The following is a 21,382-nucleotide window of genomic DNA, read 5'->3' on the forward strand; positions in this document are numbered from 1 at the left end:
GTCTTTTCGTCTCATTTTCTCACCTCTAGGATTCACTGGGATGGGTCCTGGAGACCTCTCATGTGGAGAGAGGTTCCACGTCAATTGTGCCACCTCAGTTCCTGGTCTGTGCTGCACTTCACCTTGATTCTCCCCTTCCTCTCTCTCTCTTTGCTCATTATCTTGCTGCGTGACTCACTTGTGCGGGCACTCAGATCACTGTGAGGGTACTTGGCTTGCTGCATGGGCACTGGCTCGCCACACGGGCACTCACCTGGTACTAGGCTTGCCATGTAGGCAGTTGGCTTATCATGTGGGCGCTTGCGCACGTGCAGGAACTAGACTCACCATGTGGGCACTTGACTTGCCATGTGGGCATTCAGCTCGCCATGCAGGCACTGGCTCACTGCACAGGCACACTTTCTCTTCTTCTTTTTCACCAGGAGGCCCCAGGGATTGAACCCAGGTTCTCTCATATGGTAGGCAAAAGCCCTATCTCTTGAGCCACATCTGCTTCCCAATAGCGTCATCTCTACTCCAGTTTTTTCGTATATTCTTTATGTAAGCCTCTTAACATTTTCTCTTGAGGGTTCATTTTCATATGTAGATTGGCATGTAAATGAAAACATGGAACAGTTTAAATTTCAGAAGTTTTTTGTAGGTACATGAGTTTATAAGACACATATATTTGTAATGATATTAAATGTTTTCTAATGTCCGAAAAAGTAAATTCTTTCCAAGAATCAGCAAGTATTTAATTAGATATTAATAACTTAAAAGTGTCCATCTTCAGTATAATTACTTTATTTTTAAAGCTGAGTAAAGACATTTTAAACTCTATTCCTTTGTACTTGTTTAGTATTGTTAAAATATTGTTTTTTTATGAGTATCTATGACAGTCCATCCTTAAGAAAGGAAAAAACTCTCTAGCCTTTGTAGTTTCTTTCCTCTTCTTTCTAAGCTCCTCAGAAGAATGGAATGTACTCTTTGTCTTTTTGTCTTTGCCTCCCATCCATTTTCTACCCAGTCCATCAGGCTTCAGTTTCTAAACCTTCTGGCAAAGCTCCACACTCACCTTGGACCCACCACATCCAGTGGGACTTATCAGGGTCATTTGTTTTTTAGCCCTTCTGTACCAAGTGACTATGGACTTCTTCAGATATACTTCTCTTGGCTTGCAGGGTATCAGTCTTAGTTTTTCTTTTATCTCTCATCATCACTTTTCAGTCCTTTTCTGCATCTTTATGTGTGTGCCGCCCCAGCCCCCACCCCGACCCTATCCACTTAAATGTTGGTTTTCCTCTTATAGCTTTAAAAACCATTTGTATGCAAATCCCTCACAAATCTTTACCTGTAACACGTTTCTTCTGAGCTCCAAACTATTTATCCACCTGTCTACTAGAAATACATGAAGTGAAAAAATACAAGTTCAAAATACAATGATTTTTCACCGAAACTTCTTCTCTATTTCTTAAGTAGGTTGTACCTAACATCTCTTGTATTTTTCCCATCCTCTCCTTCCTTCATTGTTTTAGTTCAGATCTTCATCACCTTTTTGGATTTGTGCTGTAGTTTCTTACTTGATCTCTTGGTTTTTGTAATCCATTTTTAAAACTTTTTGCCAGGTTTTCTTTTTTTTTTTTTAAGATTTATTTCTCCCCCATCCCCATTGTTTGTGCTCACTGTCTGCTCTCTGTGTGCTCTTGTCTTCTTTTTTTTTAGGAGGCACCAGGTACCAAACCTGGGATCTCCCATTTGGGAGGGAGGCATCCTATCGCTTGAGCCACCTCTTTTCCCTGCCAGGTTTTCTAAAGCAAAAATCTGATCATGTTATTTGCTTGTATACAATAACAGATTCCTTGTATACACTAACAACAGAGAACAGATTCCTCACTTATACCTTCCTCTCTAAAATGCCAGGTGTGCCCACGCTGTGCCTAGCCTGCCCTCAGCAGTCTGATTGATGGTGGTATGTCTGCTTTCCTCTCCCATGGTTGTCAATTGTCTGTCGTGCCCAGCATAGCTTGGGCATGTTGTCTTTTCCACCTTTGTATCCCTAGGGTCTACATGGTGAGGATCTGCTGAACGAAATCGGGTAGAGTTATCTGTGGAGTTCCAGGTTGTGTGCAAGTTAGTACACGTCATGCTATAGTGTTAGCCATGTAAATGAGAGTGGCTTTTCTCTTTTGTTTTTAAATTGCTAGCAAACTAATTTCATTTTCTAATCTCTGTTTAATTAGGGGAGCCACAGGCATTTACATTAAAGTTCAAGAGAGCAGAGGACTACCCCATCGACCTCTACTACCTTATGGATCTCTCTTACTCAATGAAAGATGACTTGGAGAATGTCAAAAGTCTCGGAACTGATCTGATGAATGAAATGAGAAGGATTACTTCAGACTTCCGAATTGGTAGGAATGTTGGGAGAATTTTAAATTTTTATTTGTCTAAGACTTGGCAGTTTTTAGAGCCCTTTTATATTTTTCCTTCTTTGTTTTTCACAACATATGTGTGAGTAAATAGGCCAGCTTTTAGCCTTTTTTCTGAGAGGAAACTGATACTCCTGTCACAGGGCTTGCCTCCTGATCTGGTGTTTGTTCTGTCCCAATGTGCTGCTGTTGTATTTGGTGCAGACTAAACCTTAAAGGTCATGAAAAGCATGTTTGTTTTCATAGGAAGTTATTAGTTTGTTGATATATTTTATAAATGTGTTTATTTCACACTTAATTATTGTGATTTATACCTGCTTGTAGAACCTAATCTCACTTCAGGCCTAGACCTTTAATTTTATGATCTCTTTTCCAAACCTGATTTTTTTTCCCTATTCCATGCATCTCCAACTTAATCTCTTTTCTGCCTGCTTCTTTTCACTCCTGGGCCAGGAGATGTTTAAAAACAGAGTATTGGAAAGATTTGATATTCTTCTTGAGACCCAAAAGTTGCCTTTTAAAAATGAGTTCTTTTTAGTGGAAATATTAAAAAAGTAGAATCCCACTTAACTTAAAATGCCTTTTTATTCAGTAAACATAATTTAAGTCCAGAAAAGTTAGGAGGCTCTTACTTTGTCTTTTGAATTTTTCAGGATTCCAGTATATTTATTTATTCTTTCATTTATTCAACCTGCAGTTATTGAGAGCTATATGCTAAGAAAATGAATGTGAATTATTTTTAAAGTGGTATAGACAAAAGAAAAAGATTGACTTGCTTGTGGTAACATACTTGATTTTTTTAAACTGTGACTTTACATATATGTTGTGTGTGTGTGTGTGTATACATGTACGTTTTTTCCTTCACAGGGTTTGGCTCATTTGTAGAAAAAACTGTGATGCCTTACATTAGTACAACACCAGCCAAGCTCAGGAACCCTTGCACAAGTGAACAGAACTGCACCAGCCCATTTAGCTACAAAAATGTGCTTAGTCTTACTGATAAAGGGGAAGTATTTAACGAACTTGTTGGTAAACAGCGCATATCTGGAAATTTGGATTCTCCAGAAGGTGGCTTTGATGCAATCATGCAAGTTGCAGTTTGTGGAGTAAGTGCAATTGTTTCCTACAGGGGACATTTTTTGACTGAATTTTAAGTGTGGTTTTACTCTCAGTTAGTAGGAAAAAATGACCTTAATTACCGTATCCTACTTGATTATCCCAGAGAAATTCAGGTTTTAATCCCTTAAAATACTTAAAATACTCTTTCACCTCAGGCACTTTATAAAAGCATTTGATCATTATGTCCCTATTTAAACAGGCAGCTGGTTAATTTTTACAGGATTTAAGAATCCAGATTGCTAACCATTTGAAACAGGTCAACTTTGCTGGACTTCAGCTTGTGTTTTGGGTATCAACTCCCTGGCTTTGTTTCAGAGAGAGAATCGATGTTATCTGAGGCATCAAGAGGAGCCTTACAAGTGTTCAAACAGAACAGTGTCTTGGATACCATTTTCTTTGGTCAGATTTTTCTGCTTATAGTCTTTGAAAAGGGGATAGAATGTTTGTGTCTTAGTCATTCAAAACGAAAGAATATTTACATCCTAATTTGTAAGCTGTATGAGAACGTGTATTTTGAGAAGTCATGAACTATGTAATTTTAATGGCAAGTTTTTTGGTAGTCATAAGTATGTCTATATCGACCAGTGATTAGAATTGTATGACCCATTTACCAGCTGGGGATTTTGAGATGACTTTTTTTTTAGTGACATAGCTGTGGCTGAAACTAAAAAACTTTGTTAAGAATGTGAAGAAGAATGTTGCTTCTCTGCATGCAAAAGAGACAGGCATTTTGTTTTTGAAAGATTGCCAGCATTAACAACCCTAATTCCTGCCTTCAAGGAATTTAGTCTTATGAAGATATAGACAGATTTGTTGAGTAAATTTAGATAAATATACTCATAAAATTACTCAAGGGAAAAGAGGTATGTTAGGGATTTTCCTGCTGCTTTGAATTCTTTGTTGAAAAAGGTAGAGGATAAAATAAATAAATGAAAAATAAATAGTACTGATGACTTAGAATGGTTGGAATTAACCAGCGTAAGTTCTTCGAGGAGGTAACTTTTTCTGTAGTTAAAAAAAGGAGGGCCTGTATCAGCATGTAATTTGTGATAAGGATCAGCTGTATAAGGTTGGGGGAATGCAGAGGTATAGGGACATAGTTTGTACATACTATTGAAGTTAAATTGATGGCAAAACAAGTGAGATTGTTATGGGTCTAGAATGTTAAATTAAGCCCCATGGTAACGTAACCAGATATCAGAGAATATGGAAACTCAGTGAGTCCAGGCTCCCTGTGGCCGGAGGCAGGGGCAGTGGGGAGTTAATGCAGATTGGGCGGAGGGTTTCTCTCTGGGGAGATGAGAAGGTTGAGTGATGAAAGGTGGTGAGGGTACTGCAACTAGTAAAGGTGATTAATCCACTGAAGGGTATGCCTGGGAGGGGTTGCAGTGGGAAAGTTATGTTATATATATGTTCCCACACTTTAAAAAGAAAAAAAGAAAGCAACAAAAGAGAAAATGACAATTAAAGACAAAACATGATTCTGGATGGGATCTAATGAGAGGAGGTGCAAAAGGACATTAAGGAGACATATGATAAAATTGGAATATAGACTGAAAACTTTATATCAATGTTAAATTTCTTTAACTTGGTAAGTGCACTTAAGGTGGATACGTGAGTAAATATCCTTGTTCTTAGGGAAGATACATGGCAGTATTAAGTATAAGTTTGAAGAGCATAATGTTTACAACCTATTCTTGAGTGTTCAGAAAATGAATTGATAAAGACAGATTAATAGATGGTAGATGGACTGACAGAATGATGAATAGGAGGAATGATAGAGCACATGTGGCAGAATGTTAAGATTGGTGGTTTGGGTACCTGGGGTGTGTTGGGGGGCTATGTTAGAGTTCTGTGCATGGAGTTTGTATTATTTTTGTAACTGTCCTCTAAGTTTGAAAGTATTTTGAAATAAAATGTTTAACATTAAAGAAGAGAGAGGGACAGAGGTTGGGGGAGGGGAAAAAAGGAAGGCTTAATATAGATGGCCAAAAAAGAGTATATGGTACAGAAGGCCGAGCAAGGCTGGATGGCTGAGCATGGCGCATAGAGTCAGGTAGATGGACTGAGCCATATGTTTATTCAGCACGTACTGACTGAGTACTTACCACACGCCAGGCACAATGCTAGGTGCTAGAGATGAACAAAAGCAGGCTGTCTCTTTCCATGCGGCACTAATATACCGTCTAGTGGGGGGAGAGAGACATATATTTTTAAAGGTATGATTTTTAAAAAGTGTTGTGAGAAAGGCAGCCAGGTAAGATACAAAAGTGCGGTGGGGTGGAGGAGCTTCGTTCAGTGGGCTCTGCAGTAATCAGTGAGATTGCTGTTAGCATTGGGAAAAGAGAAGAGAAGGCTGGAGTTGATCATAGTAGGTTACAAGCACAGTGGCAGCCTGTATGAAGATTCACAGATTTATGTTGAATCGTCAGTGTTTAAAAATTAAAATCTTTTTCTTTCAAAGTCATTGATTGGCTGGAGGAATGTTACGCGGTTGCTGGTGTTTTCCACGGATGCTGGCTTTCACTTTGCTGGAGATGGGAAACTTGGTGGCATTGTTTTACCAAATGATGGACAGTGTCACCTGGAAAATGATGTGTACACCATGAGTCATTATTATGTAAGTGCTTGATTCCTTACATGTTGGGTGGGTTGACATCAAATTTCAGTGCTTACTACTAAGAGTATTGTAGATGACTGGCTTGTGGGATTTCCAATGTTTGGGGTTTTATTATTTTGGTAGGTGTGAGCTCAATGTGGAAGAAAGCTAGTATTGCTGTTTCTAAAGATGAGACTTTGCGTTTGCTTCCTTCCGCTTAGACAAGGCCTTGCTGGGCAGAAGGAGCTGCCGCAGACCTCTGTCCTACTATGTGGTCTAACCATGTCTGTGTCTCCTCTCACTTGCATACATCATTTGGTGGCAAATTTGATATTATTTCTAAATAAATAATTTGTTTAGTCTTATACTCTTTACCTTATTTTATATGATTTTTACAAGCAGACAAATTATTAAGAGTTCTGTAAGAAATCTTTGGTGAGTCTTGTTCTGTTTTTTAAGAAATAGATAAAAAACCTTGAGTTAGTGGCAATTCTTTCATTGTTCTCACATTTCCTATACACAGATAATCCTTTTTATTTATTTATTTTTAAAAAGATTTATTTATTTATTTATTTCTCTCCCCCTTCCCCCCCCCACCCCGGTTGTCTGTCTGTTCTCTGTGTCTATTTGCTGCGTCTTCTTTGTCCACTTCTGTTGTTGTCAGCAGCACAGGAATCTGTGTTTCTCTTTGTTGTGTCTTCTTGTGTCAGCTCTCCGTGTGTGTGGCGCCATTCCTGGGCAGGCTGCACTTGCTTTCGCTCTGGGTGGCTCTTCTTACGGGGCGCACTCCTTGCTCCCCTACGCAGAGGACACCCCTGCATGGCATGGCACTCCTTGTGCGCATCAGCACTGTGCATGGGCCAGCTGCACATGGGTCAAGGCCCCGGGGGTTTGAACCGCAGACCTCCCATTGGCAGATGGACGCCCTAACCACTGGGCCAAGTCTGCCGCCGGAATCCTGCTTTTTAAAAACCTGTTGTGAACATTTCAAAACATATATAAAAGTAGGGAGGATTAGGAACCCACAAATACATACCTCCCCCTTTAACCATCATTTCCAGTTGATATTCTTATTTCCGAGTAGTCTTATATAAGCAAACTAGAGTTGTATATGCAGATCATTTTTATTTTCAAATAGAATTGAAAAACTGGAGTAGATTGGAAGGGTATAATTTCATACCAAATGTTATTATTTGATTTCTTAGGATTATCCTTCTATTGCTCACCTTGTCCAGAAACTCAGTGAAAATAACATTCAGACGATTTTTGCAGTTACTGAAGAATTTCAGCCTGTTTACAAGGTAAATATAAATGTGAGAGAAAAAAGAGGAACATAGTTCTAGGCCTTTTTTGTTTTAGCCATTAGAAACAAAATCATATATTTGAATTGAAATGTGGGAAAATGCTACCAGGTAGGCAGACTGAATTTTACAAAAAGTGGTTTGTATTAATTTTTTACCACAATATTATAAAATTAATTGTTTGTTTCCGGGCTGACTCCCTAAATTAGGCAAGGTATAGGGAACTCATGTTTTAAAAGATATTAGGCACTCAGTAGATGTTAATTGGTTGAAGTGAATGAGTAGTATTTGTATTTTACATGTTTTATCTTTTTTAATTGCAGGAACTGAAAAATTTGATCCCTAAGTCAGCAGTAGGAACCTTATCTGGAAATTCTAGTAATGTAATTCAGTTGATCATTGATGCATACAATGTGAGTATATTTTAAATAAGATCAGCTTTGGGGATATACTATTCCAAGGAAGAAAAACTCCTTTCATATGCACGTTAGCAAGTTTGGAGGACCACATAAAAATTAAATTCTGTAAATCTGGAGGGAAAACTGTTAATCTTACTAAAGTATCATTACTTGCATAGCTTAAAGCAAAAATATGATAAAGGCATGTGGGGGGAGTTTCTCAATATCTATACATCATTAAGTGATAGGTCTCCTTGTGAAGTGAGTGCAAAACATACTTATATTTAGATTCATAGGCTTCCCTTAATCTTTTTCTTCCTCCCCAAAGTATCATTTAGAGAATCATTTGTTTTGATGACTTGCACTAGAAAAGCATTTTATCTAATTCTTTTCTTGCCATATGTTCAGAGGATATAGTTTTCTATTCTAAAGGTATGTGTGTGCGCACACATGCATTACATACTCTATATAAATATATAAAAATATATATATGACAACTTAAAATATATGTATATTTCTTTTCCTTACATATGGAAGGAAGTTGAATTGAAATCAAAGGGGAATTGTTTTCTCCTTCCAGGACTTGTCTTAAACCTTAATTCAGAGTATCTTTAATGATACCCATTAAACATTGGTTACTAATCAAATTAAGTAATCTGAAGGAATATTTGTATATTGTGGTAAGCATTGTATGCTACATTCAAGTCCACCACCCCCTAATTCTTTGGCAGGTTGAATTTTAGAGGTGTTTTTTTTTTTTAATCTCACACCATGGGCATCCAGAAATGTTTTGGAAAGACCTGACTCAATGAGACTTTTACAAATGTTTTCAGGATTACAGTTGTTCGATTTCTTTTTAGTTCTCTGTCTCGAATATTTAACTCCTATCCTTGCAGGAGTATGAACAAAAATCACTTTTCCCTGTAGACTTCTCCTTCTGTCCTGAGAGGTCGGAAATGCTAGATGGCGCTGGCTTGATCCTTCCTTCTTGGGCGTGTTGGATGGTTTGGCCAGGTTACATTGGCTCCTGGGCATCCTTGTTCCCTGACTATAGTGGGTCATTTCTCCTGGTCCCAAGTTAGCGGGAAGCCTTGCTGCCTTCTGGGGAAAGAAGAAAGCTCTTGTGAATCCACATAATTAATATCAGACCTCTGTGCTATATTCATTTATCGGTATAGCATGGTCATTAAATATTTTAATTCAATAATTAAAACAAAAATACTTAATTTTCCCTTGTCACATTTTGAAGATGTAGTCCTTATTAATTAGAACCTGTTTCTCTGAATCCCATGTTTTATCTAGTCATTCAATGGATTTGGCTTAAAAATATATTAAATGATATGTATATTTTTTAACAATTTATTTTACCCATTTGAATTTTTACATTCAGTTTATTTCATAGTAGAATGTCATTTGATTTTCCTATGTATAATTAGTCTTTGTTTTAGTCCCTTTCCTCAGAAGTCATTTTGGAAAACAGCAAATTGCCAGAGGGAGTAACAATAAATTATAAATCTTATTGCAAGAATGGGGTGAATGGAACAGGGGAAAATGGAAGAAAATGTTCCAATATTTCCATTGGAGATGAGGTATGTTAGATAAACATTTTCTGAGTAAAAGAAAAAAATTGCTTGTTTATAAGCAGTTTAGTTTATAATTTGAAACATTTTAAAAATGAGTAACTTTTTGAAAGACTTCTTAGTAGATTTAAAGTGTTTAGTTAGTTGTTAACTTAATCTCTTTCTTGCAAGGTTCATTTTGAAATTAGCATAACTTCAAATAAATGTCCTAATAAGAATTCCGAAACCATTAAAATTAAGCCTCTGGGCTTCACTGAAGAAGTAGAGATCATTCTTCAGTTTATCTGTGAATGTGAATGCCAAAGCGAAGGTATCCCTGGAAGTCCAAAGTGTCACGAAGGAAATGGAACGTTCGAGTGTGGAGCCTGCAGGTAAGCTCGGGGGAGGATGGCAGGGGAAGTCTGCTGGCGTAGAAAACGATAGGAATCTGTGTTTTGGTACACCAGAGAAAATCTCTTCTGGAGCAAATAAGTTATTTATTCCAACCCCTGTTGCTCAGCACAAGATCAGTTTGATGATATTCAGTGTGATCTTTATAGAACGTCCTTCTCTGCCTTTTTTTCTCAAGAAAACTGCTCTTTATTCTAGAGAAAAAAACCATGCAAGTATCTTTCACAAGTTGTTACAGTAGCATTGGGATTTTTCTCTTATAATACCAATTTTAATTTTCTAGCATTAACTTAAGTTATGGAAAATGGTTATAAAAATATTTTGGAAAAACCTCAGACTGACATATTTTATGTGGGAAATGGAATTGGGAAGCAATAAAAAGTGTTGATCTTGGTAGTCTGTATTGTGGGAGTATTTTTAAAAAATAAGTACATTGTAAAATTGAAAAAGTATTTTTGGGAAGTTAAATCTATTACAGACAAAACTTGAAGCAAATTGTTTTGTTATTTTCACACCATTAATTTTTTATTTAAAAAATAAAGCTGCATTTATTTTAAATATGGCTTTCTCCTTAGAAGAGGGGAGAGCATTTTAATCTAAATGCCAGCGTCAAATGACTAGGTTTAAAAAGGATTATTAACCATGAAAAAAATAATGGCTGTACTTCACCATCACTGATTATAAATAAATGTTTAAATGTTATTTTATTTTCCATATTATATATATCCTGTTTGAATCATATAGATCCATTTTTAGTAAAATATTTAACCAAAAAGGCTATCTTGAAAACACTTTGTTTTTCTTCTCTTTATATATTTACCAGAGAGATAGAGCCAGTGCACATGAGCATTGGGTTCTCTGAAAATATACTGGGTTTCCAAAACATAGGGTGGCCCATAGGATAGGTTTACTTTTAAACAGTATGCCACTTAGGTTTTCAAATGGTATGTTCAACGTATTTGTCTTCAATTTCCATACACTTTTTTTGTGAGTGTTTATTGTATTTTTTTCAGATTAATGATTGAACCATTGTTTTAAACCTAAAGTAAAATGTATTAGCCTATCATTTGAAAATATAACCAACATATTGTTTTAAAATAAGTTTATCCTGATTCTAGATGTTTTGTTCCCTTATTCATTGCAAGACTATTTTCATCTTGATCAAGATGATTACTTTTCTGAAGAAAGATTTTCCCTGGCCCTTGCATGTAGGTTGTGTGAACCAGAATGACTGGTGCCATGCATGTACGCACACATGTGTGGTCTGTTGCACATGTCTGTGCCATGTGTGGTCTGTTGCACATGTCTGTGCCATGTGTGCATGAACATTCACGTGCTTTGAGGAGATTGCTCCTTCTGCTCTTTCCTCTCCCATTCTTTCTGTGACAGCATGGCTTGTTCTTTTAAATTATGTTTGTTGTATATAATTGCAATTTTGGAATTTTTCTTTAGGTGCAACGAGGGTCGTGTTGGTAGACATTGTGAATGTAGCACAGATGAAGTTAACAGTGAAGACATGGATGCTTACTGCAGGAAAGAAAACAGTTCAGAAATCTGCAGTAACAACGGAGAGTGTGTCTGTGGGCAGTGTGTTTGTAGAAAGAGGGACAACACAAATGAAATTTATTCTGGCAAATTCTGCGAGTGTGATAATTTCAACTGTGACAGATCCAATGGCTTAATTTGTGGAGGTGAGAAAGGGTCCAAAATGGTTATAAAACTGTGATCTCATCTAATATCATGAAAATTCTTAAGAGTTGACCTGGTGAATAGACAGAAAGGGGGCAGCACTGACAGTCCATCCCTTAGGTACATATTCTTCCAAATTCTTGCTTGTTTTTACTTTTAAATCAATGCTTGTGATTTTATATTTTTCACCAGTGTTATGAGAAATGATATTTTTACTTGCAGGCAATGGTGTCTGCAAGTGTCGTGTGTGTGAATGCAATCCCAACTACACTGGCAGTGCTTGTGACTGCTCTTTGGACACTAGTTCATGCAAGGCCTCAAATGGACAGATCTGCAACGGACGGGGAATCTGTGAATGTGGTGCATGTAAATGTACAGATCCGAAATTTCAAGGACCAACCTGTGAGATGTGCCAGACCTGCTTGGGTGTCTGTGCCGAACATAAGTAAGCATTTCCTCATTGCTTGACTAACTGGTTTTCTATTCTCTGCATTCTCACTAGGACCAGAACAGTGCTCATATTAGGTTACATTATAAAAAAATCTGCCATACTGAGCCACTTGTCGTTAGCTAGTGTGTGATGCAGGGTATTGAAGTGGGTCATGTGAGAGTGCGTTACTTTGATTTGAATTTGCTATATTGTTAAGTTGGCATTTCCAGTTGCTTAATAACTCTTTTGATTAAACTAAACAAAATTGAAGGTTTTGGAGAACTGCTGTAGCACCAGTAAATACCATGGTGTTTTAATTATTATGGTTTTATGCCTGATAGGGCTAATTTCATCTTTTTTTTTTTTTAACTTAGCCACTCTTACTTCTTTGTTGGGGTTTTAATTTGAACTGCAATACATAAATAATTTCATCTGAAAAATTGGCATCTTTAAACATAGTTTTCTCATCCAAAAAATGTAGTACCCTCCTCCATTTATTCCAGTCTTCTTTCATAGCTCTTTGTTCAAATGGTCACAAAATTATTTTTAAGCAAATATTTCTTTTAAATATTAAAAAAAGTATTTTAAATGAAAATGATTTGTGTTTTAACAGAGAATGTGTTCAGTGCAGAGCCTTCAATAAAGGAGGAAAGAAAGACACATGTGCACAGGAATGTTCACATTTTAACATCACTAAGGTAGAAAGCCGGGACAAGTTACCTCAGCCGGGCCAGGTCGATCCCCTGTCCCATTGTAAGGAGAAGGACGTTGACGACTGCTGGTTCTACTTTACATATTCTGTGAATGGAAACAATGAGGCTATTGTTCATGTTGTAGAGACGCCAGGTATAAATCTGATAATTTTAAACATTCTTTTCATTTTCTTTGATGTTTTGGTTTTAATTCAGATGCCTTTTGGTGCAGGCCACCTGGTAGCCAGAAGTAGCCTCCAGCTGGATTAGTTTAGGTTCAAGTTGGGAAAATTTTCATGTCTTAAAGCTTTAAGTAATATTTAATTAACTGTATAAGAAATAAGTAAAAGAGAAAGCGAGTTTTAAATCTTATGAGTGCTGAGTGAAGATTATGTGATAATCCACAGAAGGAATTTAGGAGATGCTTGATAGAAGTTGTGTCATTATTGATAATATCACAGTTTGAGCTTGATTTAGGACTGGATCCTGAAAGAGCTAATTTGTTGATTTGTCTAATAAGGAAGCATTGAGTTTGTTTAGTTTCAGAAAATGGAACATCTTATCCATCTTAGTTTTTTTTTGTAGCTTTTTTTGTAGAGTCTTTGCAAGTTTTTACATTCACATACAGATTTTTCTTTGTGCATAAGATTCATTTCTCTTAAGTAAATTCTGTGAATGGGATTTGGGGCATATGGTAAGCATATGTTCATAATATTGTCTCCCTGTCTGTGCCTCCTTGTCTTTTCATTTTCTTAGGTTTTTTGAAAACAAGAAGTTTTACATTTTAATGACGTCCAAAATACTGGCTATTTCTTTTATGGCTCTTGCATTTAGTATTGTATCTAAGAAATCTTCAGTTAACCCAAGATCATAAGGATTTTTCTTCTAGCAGTTTTATTCTTTCTGGTTTCACTTAGGTCTATAACCCATTTAAAATCTTTATATGTGATCCTAGGTAGGCCTGGGCTGAGGTAGATTTTTTGCTTGTGCATGCCCAGTAGTTGCAGCACTATTAGTTGAAAAGACTATGCTTTCCCCACCTTTGTTGAAAATCTGGTGATCGTGTATGCCTCTGTCTCTCTATTCTGTTCCACTGTTCTGTCTGTCCTTCACGTAGTACCACACTGCCTGGATTACTGTAGATTCATAGCAAGTCTTGAAATCAGGTAGTTTGAGTCCTCCAGCTGTGTTCTTGGTTTTTGAAATACTTTTTTAGTTCCTTTGCCTTTCCAGTTAAATTTTAGAATTTGCTTGTTAATTTCTACAAAAATCCTGCCAGGATTTTGATTGCGATTGCATTGAATTTATAGATCAAGTCGGGGAGAACTGAGTTTTCCAATCAGTGATCATGGTGTCTCTCTCCATATTTCAAGTGTTCTTTGGTTTCTTTCAGTAGTGCTTAGTTATTTTTAGCATATAGACCTGCACATGTTGTTAGATTTACACATATTTCATGATTTCTGATGCTATTGTAAATGGTACTTTTTTTTTAATCTTCAGTTTCTAATATGTAGAACTGTGTAGAAATTTCAGTTTCTTATAGAAACAGTTGGTTTTTTAATTGGCCTTGTAAACTCACTTATTTCTTACAGCTTTTTAAGGTATTCTTTAGAATAGTCTGTATTCACATGTTTTGGATTTTATTCTTATACATATTTTTAATGAGGTACTGCCTATTGCTTTGTGGTTGTGGGTGTACTTGGCATAGATTATGGGTGTACTTGGCATATGGGCATACTTGGCATAGATGTACTTGTGTGCATATTCTTCCCTTTTTGTTTTCCAGAATGTCCCACTGGCCCAGACATCATTCCAATTGTAGCTGGTGTGGTTGCTGGAATAGTTCTTATTGGCCTTGCATTGCTGCTGATCTGGAAGCTTTTAATGATAATTCATGACAGGAGGGAATTTGCTAAATTTGAAAAGGAAAAAATGAATGCCAAATGGGACACGGTAAGTTGTAAAAACATGAAGAAAAAAAAGTAAGTTATTTCATAAAGTAAATGTAATTAAGATTGCTTGTTACTTTAAAATTGATTAGTCCTCTTTAAATATTTTATTCCCCCAACAGAGAACTTATACATAGTGAAAAACAAAAAGCATCTTTTAAAAATATATCCCATTGAAACAAAACATTATAAAATGTCCTGATTCTTATTTCCTTCTAGTTTTGGTCTTAAAGGCTATAGAGTATATGGTTCCATTTATAGACATTCTGGAAAAATAAAAACTACAGGGACAGAAATCAAAAAACAATGGTTGCCAGTAGGTGGAGTCAGGGAAGGCTTAACTGTGACGGGGATGAGAGCTCCTTTGGGGATAATCTTAACGAATATACATGCTAGCTACTCTGTGCAGATTATTTCTCAATAAACCATGCTTTATTTTAAACATTTTTATTTCAAAATTGTAAAAAATTTCACTTAAGTGACTGAAGTGCTAGCATATCATCTTTCAAATATGGAATCAGAGGGTGGGATGGCCAAATGTTGGCCCTCGTGTATTTATCCTTTGCTACAAGAAAGTATTGTTAGTATCAATATTTTAAAATCATAAATGAATTTTATCATTTGCATTTGGTTGCAATTAGCTTGAGTTGTTTTTTAAATTATAAGTCTTAGAGGTGTAAATAGTAAAACCTGTCCTTTATATAGTGTTTAAGCACCATAACTGTTAGTTTCCTTTCCGATGAAATCATTGGAAACTTTCTTTTAACTTTAGCAAGAAAATCCGATTTACAAGAGTCCTATTAATAATTTCAAGAATCCAAACTATGGACGTAAAGCTGGTCTCTAAGTTGCCGTTCGTATTTTCTTTCATTTTCTGTCTTTGCATGTGAACTTTATCTTTACTGCACTGTGTGTCCTTTATCACTATTGCTGGTTTTTAAAGTTTGGCTTTATTTATATGGCTATATTGTGGCTTTTCTTTTTGCGTGGTTAGAATTAGTGTTTATAAGGACTTTAGAATAACTTTTAATATGGTGTAGAAGCAGCAGTGGTGGCGTAACGGAAAGAGAATGTGCTTTGCAGTTAGACCAAGTTCAAACCCTAGTTCCCCCACTTTGTAAGTAGAATGGTACTGAGTCACTTCACTCTCCTCTGCTTTAGGTTTTCACACCTACAACAGAGAGTAAGATCTTTTGTAGGGGGTAGGTATTTTTGGCAAGTGAACTACAGTATATTAAATCAGTCTTACTATAGTCCTATGTGTTAGGTGGTATTAATTGCTATGTAACAAATTGCTATGTGTAAATTTTAGGATTAAATATAGTAAAAATTGAATGTCAAGTCCTAACTGAAAAATCGAAAATTAAATGTAATCTGGTATAATGTTTATATAATACACAGCTATAATATTATTGGCTCTAGAAAGTTTATGATTCATTAGTTCTTGATTGTAACTTGAAATTCAGTTAAAAGCCAGAAGAGTTTGATTTCTTTATGTCATGTTAGTTACTGAATGATGCTAATTTTCAAGTCTTAAGATTGGACTTTTAAGGTACTTAAGACTTTGAAGAGAAAAGCCCTTTTACAGTTTTAAATAACTCAGTTGAAAATTTTACAGTTGTAATAAAGCTTGATTATCTTATTCTGTAAGCTAGGTTAAGTTATTCTGTTGAATGTATGTTCTACCTGGATGACAAGTTTACTATATTCTCTTATCAGTAGAGGACAGTATTTTCCTTACGTAATTTCAGACAGTTCATATCTGGATACTGAGGAAATACTTCCAGCATATTTTAATGTAATCATGGAAGCCCCCTGTGATAAAAAAAAAATTCGTGGCGATTAGAGCCAAATTCTCCTGACTAGTGATCCAGAACTCTTCTCTTCCTTCCTGATTGATTGTAATAGAACCTAAGTAATGATCTTTTTCGCTTCCCACTTTCCTGTGTAGATGATGATGGTGGTGATAATTACAATAAGAGCTAACATTTATATAATACTTATATCTTAGGAATGGTTCTAAGTGAACCATTCCTTTAATCTTCATAGTGAAGATAGTAGAAACTATTTTTATTCTTAAGGCACAGTTAACTGATCAAATTAAGTAACTTGATCAGGTTCACATAGCTACTTAGTGGGAGAGGGAAGTTTCAAACCCTGTGAGTGGGGCTCCAGCTAACGTTGAACTAATAGCAGTCACATATATTTAGGATACTTTTGTTACCTGGTTAGGGATAGGTAGACAGAAGGTCATTTTTAGGGGCAAACTGATTAGCAATGAAATTGGATTTTTTCCTTTTCCTTTTGTATGTCAAAAACAGTCAAATATTGGCAATTTCACATGGATCCTTATATGGAAAAAACTGCACTTATTTGTATTACTAAAAGGTGAAGTTTTTACCCTTGCTGTATATTTAATTGTACTTTGAAGGAAATTATGAATATTTACTTATTGAAAACTTTATATTGTTAACTTTGCTTTGGGCTAAAATTTTACTTCAGACAGAATAAGCATTTCATGTAATTTAAGAGGCAAAAGTTTTTCTACACATAGTGAAATTCTGGTACATTAACAGTTATACAGATTAGTCTAAGATGTTAAGAAAATTAAAAGTGGGAATTAATAGTAATCAATGAATAAAAATCAAGTAACTAAAACAGATCATGGATTCTAAAGCACTTTCCTGATATAGAATAGAGGTTTGCCAGTTAGTTAATTATGTAATTAACATATTTGGGACAATGGATAATCACTAATAATTATTTTAATACCTAAGGCTAAATTATCAAATTTTAAAGTAGTGACAAACAGTCACCTAATTCTCCCCACTTGTGGTTGTGCAGATATAAATGTGGGTTCTTTTACTCAGCGTTATGCATTTTATATCTAGGATCCTGAGATTCAGCAACAGGGTCCACTGTCAGCCCACTCCAGAGTGGACAGGAGTAGGGCAACTTGCTGAGTACAGAGAGCTTTGTTTTAGAATATAATGCTGTTCTCTTGATTTAAATAAGCTTTGCTTTTTGTTGGAATTGGGAAGCAGGAAGGAGTGCACTCTGTACAATGGAAACTAATATGAATTATTTTAGCTTTCTTCCAATTAAAATGATGCCTAATGCAGACAGTGAATTTAATTTTACCTCTAACCTTGCATGTTAAACTTTGTTTGGATTGACTTTGAAATAATAAATGTAAATGTTTGTGTAAATGAGAAGGCATACTTTTCTTCAAAGGTAAGTTCTTCCCATATCCATTATACTTTGGACTCATCAGTAACCTAGGGGTTTTTTTGTTTGTTTGTTTTGTCTCTCTCTTACAGTTCTTAAGTATTTATATATCAGATTTATCCAATGCATTCTTTTTAAGAAACTTAATTGATATTTCCCAACATCTTTGAAAGAAAGGGCAGTACTAACCAATCTCGTATGCAGTTAGGTTCTGCACTTTATTTTCACTCTTTCATTTGCCCTCTTGAACTTGTTAAGAATGTAATTGCTAGTATGCAGTTTCCTGACTTCCATTCTGAAATGTCTGCTATAATGTCTGTATAATAAGGTATTAACTCCGGTCAGGAGTAGAGCTCAGAATTTATTCCTCCAGTCTTATCATGAAGGTTATATAGTTTATCTCTGAGAGAACAAAGAAGCAGTCAACTCGTTTTTCAGGAGGAAGGGCATACTGGCATGTCTGATAAACAGACTGCTGACCTGACATCACAGCAGTTTGTCTGGTCTCTCAGGACACCTATAGAATAAAATTTACACTTTAGCAGGGCAGACAGGACTTGGTGTGATTTGGCACTGCCTTTCTTTCTTGTCCTCTCTCCCTTCCCCACACCTCACAACACCCCCCCACCTCACAACACCCCCCCACCCCACCCATAAACACTTCTGATACTCTGAGCTACATGTTTGTACATAAATGCAACACTTTTACCTACATTTTGACTTTGCACGTGGTCCTGTTCACCTTTCAATAGAAAATCATCAATTTTGCTATGAAAATATCCCTAATCTTCAAAAAAGTCAGGTTCTTTTATATACACACACACATACATATATATACATACACACCATTCTCTTATTATTTATATAATTCTAATTTTTACTGTTTCTGAGTGCCTTAATTTATTTTTGTATCTGTCACCCACCAAACCTATACCTTATCCTTGAAGGCAGAAATTGTGGCAACAAAAGCCAGATCCAAGTATAATAACTCCTAGCAAAGTGTGAATAGAACATTTTAAAAAATTACTTTAGATGCTTTCTATAAACTGTTTAAAAATTACCTGCAAATGGTTCTATAGTGAATGATGAAACTAAATAGCATTTCAGAATCATCTCTTAATGCCTGATAGTTAAATATTTAACTGGATTTGTATGCAGTATACATTTCCTGTGATCCAGTTCTGTGGCCACATTTCTCACTCGACTTTCTGCCTTTCATGTTATAAGAAAGGAGGAAACAAGAATGCTATGGCAGATATTTAAATGTTACACTTTGCATAGGAGGATCTTTTAAGAAAATGGGATGGGATATTATGCCTTTTCCTGCTTCAAATTAACTGTGAGAGTGCATTTTTGGGTCTTGAAAGATTGCTCATGATGATGGCTTGTAGTCACTTGCTGGACTTCATTGCAGTAGTATTAAAATAAAAAGAAAATGTTTCCATTATGATAGTGCAGATGGGGTAGTGATTTCATGAAGGATGGTGCTTTGCTTAGCACGTGTGGCAGTGTGACATGGGGTGCCAGCACTGGATCAGCCTCTCCCCAGAGCCCTCTAAGTTTGATCCTTGTAGAAGAGTCCAGGAGAGTACGACCTTGCTGAGATGGGAGCTAAGGGTCCCCATTAGCAATTAAGCATTGTTTGTGCACAGTAAAGGGGTAAGAACCAGGCAGGAGAATTACTGTTTCCTTAAGCCAGGCGTGGGAGCATGCATGTCACCACCACTTTCCCAGCTGCTGAGGCAGACGTCTTCAACCAGCCTCAGTGAGGGAGCACTCGAGAAGGAAAGAGCACAGGACTGCAGGGGTAGCTTTACATTAGATTTGTAGAGCAAAACTTTCATGTTTGTTTTAGTCGAAGCTTTTATTAATGCCTTTGATTGAGTGTAATATCTGGCAGATAAAATGGAAAATGGATTTTTAAAATGATGGACTTCAGTAATTTATAAAATAATACATGATTTTAGTAGAGTAATTGACTTTTTTCTTTTTTTCTTTTTAGGGTGAAAATCCTATTTATAAGAGTGCCGTGACAACTGTGGTTAATCCGAAGTATGAGGGAAAATGAGCACTGCTTGTGCAGATTCCACAACACTGAATGCAAAGTAGCAATTTTCATAGTCACAGTAAAGTAGTATTAGGGTAACATGCCATGGTTTTACTCATGTGCAGATTGACAGTGTACAATATGTATAATTTTTTTATTTTTATTATTTGGAAAATAATGTTATACTCAATGCCAGGGACTGAAAAAAACTTGAGATAAGATGGTTATCCTTGTCAGCTAAGGTCACATTGTGCCTTTTTGACCTTTTCCTCCTGGACTATTGAAATCAAGCTCTTAATGGATTAAGGGATATTTCAGAGTGTTTGAAAGGGCAGTCGTTAAGGTAATCAGCATGATGAGCATTTCTATTAATCAAGTAGTAAAACTGAATTTTAGCTTTACAGATGTGTCAGGACTTGTCTTCAGTTATGCAGAATCCAAAGTAAATGTCCTGCAAGCTAATTTAGTATCGCTTTAAATTTTATTATTTTGCTTGTTGCTTGTCAGACATGACTGATGACATATCTTGAAGACGTATGTTTTTGGGAGTTACAATTATCAAATAGTTTTAAATTTTTTGATCTACAGAGATCAAGAATTCAGAAAGTTAGAAAAGAAAAACAAATAGCTTTAAAACCTGTGTGCCATTTCAAGAGTTACTTAATCTTGGTAACTTTTATGCCTTCTTTTTATAAATTCAAGCCTTGGATAAAAATACTGGGAAATTTTCTGCAAAATAGTCCCTTGATTTAGCATTATTTACATAAAGGCCTTAATTCACATAGTATTTGCTGAATGGGGACATTTTGGGTTAAATTTATTTTATTTTTTTCTTTTTGTTTCAAGCTTGGTGCTTTTATCACCTCTTCTAATCTTTTAATGTATTTGTTTGCAATATGGGGGTCAGACTTTTTATCAGTACATTTTCTTTGAAGGTTTGGCTGTAAATTTGCCTTCTTAATGAACATGTGAAGTTGTGCTGTGGCCTATGCAACACCTGTCACTTAAGCAAGCCTTCCTTTCAGGTAGTGCCATAACAGACCACTGTATATTACCTCTCACTGTTTGAGTTGCCCATCGTGTTTCATACTAGCCACGTTCTTATTTTAAGTGCCTTTTAATTTTAATAGTTCACTTTTTACAATGCTATTTACTGAAGTTATTTATTAAATAAAAATGCCTAAAATACTTAAATTGGATGTTTGGGCTCTATATTGATTTTTTTGTCAGTTTGTATACATGAAGATTTTTACACTGGGGAAAAACACTTTTGGTGGTGGGGTATTTCACTTAAGAAGGGAATACATTTCATCTATACATACAAAAGAAAGATTTGCTAGGGATATAAGGAGAGTGGTATGGTAAACTACAGACTTGAAGATTACCTTCTGGTTCTCTAAATAATATTGGCTAGATGGGGTAAATTTCATCCCAACATTAAGCAGAGTTCACTCTTTATGAACATCATCTTAGAGCATTTATTAGAAGCTAGAAGATAGAATTTTATTTAAGCTGAGAATGGATTGTCACTTTTCTTGAAAAAATTAGGGAA

General features: G+C 35.9%; 1 protein-coding gene across 2 annotated transcripts in view; it reads left to right on the forward strand.

Annotated features, from left to right (window-relative positions):
• ITGB1 (integrin subunit beta 1) overlaps nt 1–21,024 on the forward strand; it is a 50,568-nt gene extending 29,544 nt beyond the window's left edge. The window contains exons 5-17 of one of the 2 annotated variants that reach the window (XM_058297704.2): nt 2,220–2,390; nt 3,276–3,514; nt 5,992–6,147; nt 7,332–7,427; nt 7,751–7,840; nt 9,274–9,414; nt 9,577–9,776; nt 11,248–11,486; nt 11,707–11,929; nt 12,528–12,760; nt 14,393–14,559; nt 15,328–15,408; nt 19,786–19,876. In XM_058297704.2, the coding sequence (XP_058153687.1) occupies nt 2,220–2,390; nt 3,276–3,514; nt 5,992–6,147; nt 7,332–7,427; nt 7,751–7,840; nt 9,274–9,414; nt 9,577–9,776; nt 11,248–11,486; nt 11,707–11,929; nt 12,528–12,760; nt 14,393–14,559; nt 15,328–15,402 (2,030 nt within the window). In that variant the 3' untranslated portion in view covers nt 15,403–15,408; nt 19,786–19,876. Of the gene's footprint in view, nt 1–2,219; nt 2,391–3,275; nt 3,515–5,991; nt 6,148–7,331; nt 7,428–7,750; nt 7,841–9,273; nt 9,415–9,576; nt 9,777–11,247; nt 11,487–11,706; nt 11,930–12,527; nt 12,761–14,392; nt 14,560–15,327; nt 15,409–19,785 lie in introns of both variants that reach the window. The other variant, XM_058297705.2, reaches the window with a different exon arrangement.
• Nucleotides 21,025–21,382: the final 358 nt, after the last annotated feature.

Source organism: Dasypus novemcinctus, chromosome 5 (genome assembly GCF_030445035.2).
Source record: "Dasypus novemcinctus isolate mDasNov1 chromosome 5, mDasNov1.1.hap2, whole genome shotgun sequence".
Taxonomy (NCBI): domain Eukaryota; kingdom Metazoa; phylum Chordata; class Mammalia; order Cingulata; family Dasypodidae; genus Dasypus; species Dasypus novemcinctus.